The sequence below is a fragment of the Salvia splendens genome, chromosome 1 (assembly GCF_004379255.2).
Source record: "Salvia splendens isolate huo1 chromosome 1, SspV2, whole genome shotgun sequence".
NCBI lineage: Eukaryota > Viridiplantae > Streptophyta > Magnoliopsida > Lamiales > Lamiaceae > Salvia > Salvia splendens.
This window is the reverse complement of record NC_056032.1, coordinates 41545965-41555124: the sequence shown is the minus strand read 5'-3', so window position 1 is coordinate 41555124 and position 9160 is coordinate 41545965. Positions and strand designations below refer to the sequence as shown.

The following is a 9160-nucleotide window of genomic DNA, read 5'->3' as shown; positions in this document are numbered from 1 at the left end:
ATTGACCTTACTCAAAATATTTTTCCCTAGCTAGCCATTTTGAGCCTTTAAATCCTTTTTCTTTGGAAGCTAAATAAAGGGGGAATATTCATACACTCTTGGAGAAAGTTAGTTCATATCTTATGAAAAGAGTTGAAGAGATAAGGTAGAAAGAAAAGTAGTGTGCTTACTTGTGAAAAGTGCATAGACATTTGTAGTTTGAATGAGATAATTGGTTGTGCATAGAAAGAAAAAAAATGTACAAAAGAAAAAAAAATGAAAAGAAAAAAAAATCAAAGGAATTTGGGAAGTGAGAAGAAATTTAGACAAAGTCTAGAATTTACTAAGATTCGAATTGTTGGTGCAGTGCAATGTTTGATGTAGTAGGAATTGATCACTTTTGCTATGTTTGGGATTAGTCACTTTTTAGCCATATTTCCTCACCTTACCAAAGAGCCTACATTATAACCGAAAATAAAGACCTTTCGGATTTTTGATTTTAATCACATAAAGTAGAGGAGGGATTAGACATCGAGCAAGCCTATGGTAAACTTTGCATGTTGCATGATCTGAGAGCATATATTCTTTACCTTATACACTTTGAGAGTGAGTGATAAACACATTCTAAACACTCGTGAGCGCATGTACTTCAAGGTGATCAACGAGCTAGTAATGAAAATGCACTAATAAGTTTTGCTTGATTTGATTTGTATTCTTGTCAAACTCTTCATTTCTTGTTATAATTTTTGAGGCAACTATGAAGTCTAGTTCTTAGCATTCGTATTTCTTTAGTAATTTTTCTCTTGTTTTGTTTGAGGACAAACAAATAATTAAGTTTTGGGGGAGTTGACAAACACAGATTTTGCATGTTTTTAAGGACTAGATTTGACTTGTTTTAAATGTCAATCATGCAAATTATGTTCTTAAATTGCATATGTTATACATTTGTTATTTTTGACGTGTTTGTTGATAAATGATAGAAAAATATAGAAAAAGGTGGAAAAAAGGCCAAAGTGCAGCAGCCTCTGTTCGAGCCCATTCTGGAAGCGATTTTGAAGTCCAATCAGTGCCTACTAGAGATTCAACCTTGGGATTTATCAATTTCTTTCATGTCTCGTACTTTAATTGTAGTTTTTACTTGTCTATGAGTAGAACACCTTTTATAGAATTTTTGGTATAGTCGATTGATTTTCCTTGTTAGCTCTTACAGTTATTTGATTCATCTGGTGCTTTCTATGTTCAATTGATTAGCTACCTCTTGAATACATGTTAGAGTTTGATTAGAGTACTCGGGAGACGAAATAATTGACTTGGAAAAAGGGATAATTCACACCTTAATTCAATAGAACTCGGGAGAGTTGAGGTTTTGAGTGAGGTCTTTGATCTTATATGCTTTTAGGAGTTAGGGGTTTAAGGGTTAGAAGGGGACTTCAATCCTATCACCTAATCTACAGGTTTCTCAACTCGGGAGGGGGTTTAATCTATAATTGTGATCGACTTAATAGCTCTGGAGACCGTAATTCACGGAAGTCGATTGTGTTTTTGGATCCTAAAATTCTACATTGTTAAGCCTGCTTTGTATTATTTCTTTTTATATTTTCCATTTTTTTGTTTATTTCTTCCAGTCTAGTTTAAATAATCAACCCAAAAATCACGTGTCTCTAGATAGTATATGACGCTTAGTATATGGTAGTCAGTTGCAATCTTATTCCCTGTGTTCGATATCCGGTACTGACCTTTAGCTATACTAGATCTACCATGTATGCTTGCAGGTATTTTTAGTGCTAATAAATAGTGCATCAGCCATCCGCAGCTGTGAGCAGGACGGCATCCGTCCGTCCGTGTCGGAGGCATGGCACCGCTGTCGGCCGTTGCGCTCTTGCCGCTGGCGCGGCGCTGCTCGATGCATCGAGCACGTCCGTGCCAGCGAGCAGCATACGTGGCAGCCTCCCATTGGCCAACGACTTAGAAGTTGGCAATTAAATTTTTTTTTTAAATTAGATTTTAATTAAAAAATCTGATAAAAAAAAATTCCCACTTCCCAAAAAAATTATATTCGTTTTCTACCCCGTGGGTAATTTTTATTTTTTAGGTGTTTAATTATGTAATTTTTAATTTTTAGGATTTTAATTATGTAATTTTTAATTTTTAGTATTTTAATTATTTAATTTTTAATTTTTTTGTAATTTGTAATATTATTTCGGGTATTTTTAATGCATTTTAATTTTGTGGAAATATTTTTATTTAAATTGAATAATATAATGGTGGGACCCTTGAGCTTGTCCTTGCGGAAGAGCATAGATGTGGATGTTGTGCTCTTGCCGAAGAGCAGGGAGTAAAAGTGGGACCGGGGCCACATCCGTGCTCGTTGGTAAAAGCACGGATGTGGATGCTCTTATGAACATAAACCATTAAAGTGAAACAGGATATATCTATTTGATAAAATAATCTAAAGAACATTATAGTCAATTGGGGAGTGGTCAATTACTAACTCATCATTTAATTGCTAACTACAACTAATTTAAGACCATAGAATTTTAGAAATCCCGTGGTCTATAATTTATCATGCGTAATTTCATTTTTCATTTTTATTATTAAAAAGATAATAGCAACTATCAAATTTAGGGTTTAGAAACACAATGTCAATACAGTGTATGAAATACATCAACACAAAGACATGACAATGTCAATATAATTTCATATTGACATTGTACCAGCATTGTATTGACATATTATGTGTCGTGTATTGATATAAAGCTGTTAACGAAATTTATGAAAATTTAAAAAAAATCAAATTTTGACGTCGGAACATATGCAAGTGAGATCTCATTAGAATCCTTATGAAATTATCTTTAATTTGATATATGTTGTGCGAAAAAATAATTTAAATCGAGAAAGTTATATGTGTTTTAAAGTTATGAGATATTTTTCAAAAGTTAGTTATAACTAATTTGTTGTAAATTGACCTTAATATCCTTATTGACGTTCTTTGTTGATCATATTGACATTTCAGGGTTGATGATCACGGCCCTTGATTTGAATATCTAATGACTATTATTTAATTATAGTTAACAATTAAGTATTGAGTTAGCAATATAACACTCCATATAATCAATTACTCTCAAATTCTATAATTCTAAAATGTTTAGCTACTCAGACAAATAAAATAGAACAATTGCAAGAGAAAGCATGATCAACATACAGAAAGCTTCTATTAGTGGACGAAGGGAGTTTTTATTATTTCATAATTATTGAAATAAAATATTAGATAAAAAATCCCAAGATATTGGCGGAGGATATCGTGGGGTTGGGTACGATAAATATTTCAAATAATTATTTTTTATAAGTATATATTTTAATTTAAATATTTTTAGCGTATTTATATCTTGAAAATGTTAGTCCACATTTGACTCACGGTTGATTTAAGAAATGTGAAAAAAAAAATGAGTGAAAAAAGTTTATGGAATGTGGGTTCCACATTTATAAATTAATTTTATAATAAAATGTGAGTATAATGAGTTAGTGGAGGCTCCATTTACCAAATATGGAAAAAGGCAAATTGGATAACATTTCGCTGACGGGCCGAAATGGCAAAAGTGGACAACATTTCACAAACGGAGAGAGTATAGTTTTTCCATAACGCCTAGATTTTGAAATTTTAAAATAAATCAAATAAGAATAATAAGGTAAAAAAATTGAAGTATAAAAGTAAAATTATAACAAATTAAGAAATGATTATTTATATTATAATTATTAAAGCATGTGTTTATTTTAAAGAAGTTGGTCTATTGATAAAAAAAGTATATTTAAATTAATAGTACTAGAATTTGTAAGATGTGAATATATTATTGCTGAACTTGGGACTTGTAAGAATCAATATAAACAAAGAAAGAAAATTTCGAAGCCATTTTCTAAAATTAGAAATAATTCAAGATATGTCAGTCTTTTAATCTTCAATATTAAATTGTGGAGCAGGGCATGTATGGAGTATGGCATGTAGTAACATTTTTTCTTGATATACGAAAACCAATTTTTCCGAACACCGATAGTTTCAAAACATGTTATACACATTAAATTCTGCAGCAGCAACTCAAAATATATTACAACTTTCAAAGCAGAGCAAATCACAAATGCAAAGTAATGAAAATAACAAGTGCTATATCTTAATAACTATCCTCATTTCTTGATAGTAGAGTAGTCTTTGTACATAAAATGGAGGTGAAAACAGAGCCAAAAAAACTCTCCAATCCATTGGAAGTAGAAATGGAAGTGGATATTGACTATTTCTGATGAGCAGAGCGTCTGGTAATTGTTCCTAGACAGTTATCCTTAGGCCTGTTATGAGGTAGGTACATCAATGGACTCCCGGGATTATGGCGTTCCAGCCTGCAACGAATCGAAACGAAATCAATATTTGCCCAAGAAGATAATAAATGAGAGATATCTCTATGATTACTAACTGGTAATTCAAAAGAAAATGGTGGAGAAAGATGGAGATTTCAATCTTGGCTAGATCATTTCCGGGGCAGAGCCTGCTTCCTCCTCCGAAAGGGAGGAAATTCCCGGCCTTCGGTGTGAATCCCTGTAATGTAAAATGAGATTATTCATTACAGTTGTTATAGAATGGAGAAAGGTTAGGAGAAGGGATGGATACTCACATCCCATCTTGAAGGATCAAACTTGGTGGGATCAGGATATGTCTCCGGGTCGAAATGAACTCCTCTAAACCACACCAACACCTTCCACCCCTTTGGAATTGTGTACCCTTTAACAGACTTTAACCATTATGTTTCATTGGACTAATGTGAATGAGTGAGTGAGTGAGAGTGAGTGATAATGACGATCATACATACCACACACGCGAACGTCCTTCTTTGCCTCTCTGAACACGGTCAGTGAGAATGTCACCACACGTAGTGTTTCATCGATCACCTTGTCAAGATACACCATTTCATGTATTTCTTTAAGCATTACCCCTTTCTGATCCGGTCCCCTCTTCTTCACTATCTCTTCTTGCTCTGCCTGGTTCATTTAACCGCATATGTCACATTTCATTGGTCATTTGTTCTATCAAAACATATACTATACTGATATACCTGAGCTTGTTTGAGAACATCCGGATGGTTCTGCAGGAAGAGAGTTGCCCACATGGTGATATGTCCAGACGACTCATGGCCCGCGTTGAGATACATAACTAAAACATCGATGATCTCCTCATCTCTCAGTCTCCGCCCCTTGTCATCTTGTGCATCCATCAGCGCATCCATCATGTCCTTCTTCGCCCTCACAGGGTTCTTCGTCCTCCACTCCCTTCGTGCGGTCACTATAGACTGGAGAACGGCAACCAGCCTCTTACGCGCCTGGAAGGTCAATAGCCAATTCAAGAAGACAACAACTCTTCTATTAAAGAGTGGGGATAGTAAAAAAACAAACCTTGAGAGCAGAGTGGTAGGCAAATCCAGGTATGTTGATTGCCATTGCTCGAACGCCATAGTTGAGGATGGTGTACTCCCTCTCCATCAACTCCATCACCTGCTCACTCTCCGAGCTCAGGAATATATACATGATTATTCTAAATGTGAGCTTTCTGAGCTCAGTCAAGAACTCGATCTTCCCCATCCCGGCCCATTTTTCTAAGGCGACCACCACATTGTCTTCGATGTATCTCATGTACAAGGACAGCACCTCGTGTCCGTTCACAGGGGCAGATGTTAACTTGCGCAGCCACCTGTGTTCTTCATCAAAAATCGCCACAAATGAGTGTTTTCCAATAAGGTGCATCGTTGAAGAGGGCCATCCGGGCTTGAAGGCCTCATCATCAGTTAAAACTTTCCGGCATCCTTCTGCTGTGGTCACAATTATGCTAGGATTACCAAACATGTGGGCTTTGTACATTCCAGAATTCCCATATCTGCAAAAGCCACACATATATACTTGTTTAATATCATCAAAATTCATTTACTATCTCTTAGTTGTTTAGCTTAGATTTTGAGGCAGAGACATGATTCATCAACAAAGAACAAACAGTTTACTTAGCACAGTTCATAATCCTGCATCCCAATGAAGATTTGACACATTCCAAATTGCATTAAAAGAAAGTCCCAATTAGTTAAAATTTCACTTCTACTTTTCTTGTTTCACTCAAGAAAAGGTCTTGGGAGACTAATTATGAGAGAAAAAGGGTCTTGACAAGAAAAGCATACTGTTCATAAATCTTCAAGGAGATTACAAAACAAATATATGGCCTAGTGTTATAGGCTATATAGAAAGGATAAGATAGTAGAAAATGTTGAAATATCACATCAAACACAAGGCTGAAAGAGACTATTTTCACTCTTTTAAGATTCCCATAAACAAAAAAACAGCATAAATCATGTCCTATGTGGGGTAAAACAGTATCTTTTGGATTAATATAATCTAACCACAGAGGATCAAAGAGGCCAGCAATCCTTTAAGGTTAATTATATTGGATTTTACTACTGTCATAAAAAAATGAGCCAACAAAAAGGTTAAATGAACAACACTTTTTTTCCTTTTACCATACCTACTCACTTTTGCAGGTTTTTAAATAATCACAATCCACAGATAAGCTTAGTAAGTGCAGCACTTAAACATGGGCAACTCATTAGTACTACAAAGCAACAAATTGAAGAGAGAGAGAGACCTGTCAGCAAAGTTGGAGATGAAAGAATCAGGTCGGCTACACTTGAAAGCTCCAAGGAAGGACCACATGTTGCCAATGAAAGGCCAGCCAAGATCACCTGGTGGGAGTTCGTACCTTCTCTCTCCTAACTCCCTCTCATAATACCACTCATTCACACTCCTCAACACCCACTTCACAATCAAGAAAACCACCACACAACACAGCCCCACTACCAATAACCCCCACCCCATCATAATAAACCCTTCTCAACAATCAATCCTCTCCAAGATCAAACTTTTAGCCAATCAAATAGTGGGGGTAAGACGTGGCAGTGAGAAAACGAAAGGGGGTTTGGGATGCAGAGGCAGGGGAACTCTGACATCCATGTTGATGAGTCCCTTTCAAGAATGGTGATGTGGTGCAATATATACTGGGAGGATTTGGATGCAGTGAAAAAGAGGGAAGGAAAATACAAAATACGTGGGATTGGAAGGTAGTGAAGAAAAGATGACAGGGTCAAACAAATATGAGAGATAGAGAGGAGAGAGAGGAGGTGCCGGCCTAAATCTAGAGGGTTTGTCTTGTTGTTGAGAGCAGGGATTCTGTGGTGCGAGGAAGAAAATTGGAAGGAGGAGGGAATGGGCGTTGTTAGCAAAGTGTCTTTTTCGAGAGTTCAAACAAGATAAGGTGGCAAAGCAGCATAATGTGAATTTGAGTATGAATCAAAAGCTGCTAGTTGTTCCACTCACTTCAAATCTAACAGCATCCTCATCCGTGCTCTTGCCAACTAGCACGGATGTTGATCCAGACCCACTTTTACTCTCTGCTCTTAGGCAAAAGCACAACACTCACATCCGTGCTCTTCCGCAAGGATAAATTTAAGGGCTCAACCATTTTATTATTCAATATAAATAAAAACATTTCCACAAAATTAAAATGCATTAAAAATATCTGGAATACTATTACAAATTACAAAAAAATTTAAAAATTACATAATTAAAATCCTAAAAATTAAAAAATACATAATTAAAATCCTAAAAATTAAAAATTAAATAATTAAATTCATAAAATTAAAAAAACCCACTACTCGTGGCCGAATTTCGCCCAAATGTGTTTGATTAGGTCTTCTTGTAGCTCAATGTGGGCTCGGGTATCGCGCATTGTGTTCCTTGTTTAGATCCTATCGCTCACCGTCGTATCCACACCTCGGCGTGGGGGAGACCTCGCGGTTGAGTTTCCGGCTTCATCCTCGTCGTAAAAAGCTAGCCGTCATCGGTCCTTCGTCAGTTATAATCATGTTGTGTAAGATAATACACGTGTACATGATGTCGGCGATATTTTTCACGTACCACAACCAAAACGGGGCCTTCACAATGTTCAATCGGACTTGAAGGACCCCAAAAGCTCTTTCGACGTCTTTCTTGACGCTGCGCAAAAAGAACTCGTCTCGGGTCTTGCGGGTTGCTGAGCGTCTTCACGAAAGTCGACCACCTTAGGTAGATACCATCGGCGAAATAGTAACTCATGTGGTATGCATTTTCGTTGACAGTGAAGTCGATCGCCGGTGCTATACCATTCAAAACATCATTGAAGAGTGGTGAAGAATAGAGCACGTTCAAGTCGTTGTTGGATCCGGCAATACCAAAATATGCATGCCAAATCCATAGGCGGTAGTCGGCAACCGCTTCAAGGATAAGTGTTGGGCCGCCACTTTTGTGGCCGCTTAAGTGTTGCCCCCTCCAAGCAGTCGGGCAATTCTTCCGCCTCCAATACATGCAGTCAATGCTGCCAAGCATACCGGGAAAACCATGGACTGTTTCGTGAAGATGAAGCAACCGTTGGCAATCATCGGTGGTGGGTGACCGAAGGAATTCCTCACCGAAAGCTGAACGAACGTCGTCGCAAAAAATTTTAAGGCAAAGCCGTTTGCCCAGTAGGAAGTTGTCGGATGGCACACGTACACTTCTGCAACGTCGAGAGACTTTGCCGACCGGTTGCGTCTGTACTTGTTTGAAAGTATTCAACACGGGCGGATAATATGTTGACAATACACATAAACAAGCGTTTTGACATACGAAAACAGAGTCGAAAGTAATCTTCCGGAAACCACGGCTGGTCGGAAAAATAGTCGGCAACGAGCCTTTCGTTGGCTCCCTCCCGGTCACGATGGATGTAGCGGCGAGTTGATCTAGTTGGTCGAGGAAGAGGGGCGGGGGGTATTCGCGGTGACATAGGCTTCATAGGCGGCACGATATTGTTCATAGTATTCTTGTTTTTCACGCTCCGCTTCCGCAATGAGATTGGTGAAATCCATTTGAGAGGGTTTGAGTGAGAGTGGAAGATGTAGATAAGTTGTATGAAAAAATATGAGTGAGAGAGGAATGAGAGATGATTTGATGTGAAAAATGGATGATAAATGTATGTATTTATAGATGATTTTGGGAATAAAAAAAAATCAAAAAAATTCCAGAAAACGGTAAAAAAATGGCCATATTTTTGGGAATCTGAAAATATATTTTTTTAGTTTTTTTGTATTAT

The 9160-nt window shown here is 37.0% G+C and overlaps 1 protein-coding gene across 1 annotated transcript; it reads right to left on the bottom strand.

The window, feature by feature from the left end:
- Positions 1–4057: 4057 nt before the first annotated feature.
- LOC121800621 (ent-kaurenoic acid oxidase 2-like) lies at positions 4058–7332 on the bottom strand. Its single transcript, XM_042200150.1, has 7 exons — positions 6644–7332; positions 5413–5890; positions 5076–5339; positions 4833–5001; positions 4638–4744; positions 4440–4561; positions 4058–4365 (listed from the first exon to the last, which is right to left on the bottom strand). The coding sequence occupies exons 1-7, from the start codon at positions 6874–6876 to the stop codon at positions 4260–4262; spliced, it is 1479 nt and encodes a 492-aa protein (XP_042056084.1). The 5' UTR covers positions 6877–7332; the 3' UTR covers positions 4058–4259.
- Positions 7333–9160: the final 1828 nt, after the last annotated feature.

Excerpts from the sequence above, each read along its gene's own strand:
- LOC121800621 (XM_042200150.1), bottom strand. The coding sequence starts at position 6,876 with ATGATGGGGTGGGGGTTATTGGTAGTGGGGCTGTGTTGTGTGGTGGTT. Across the intron at positions 5,340-5,412 it reads CCTACCACTCTGCTCTCAAG|GCGCGTAAGAGGCTGGTTGC; the intron begins GTTTGTTTTTTT and ends TTGACCTTCCAG. Across the intron at positions 4,366-4,439 it reads CATTTTCTTTTGAATTACCA|GCTGGAACGCCATAATCCCG; the intron begins GTTAGTAATCAT and ends GATTCGTTGCAG.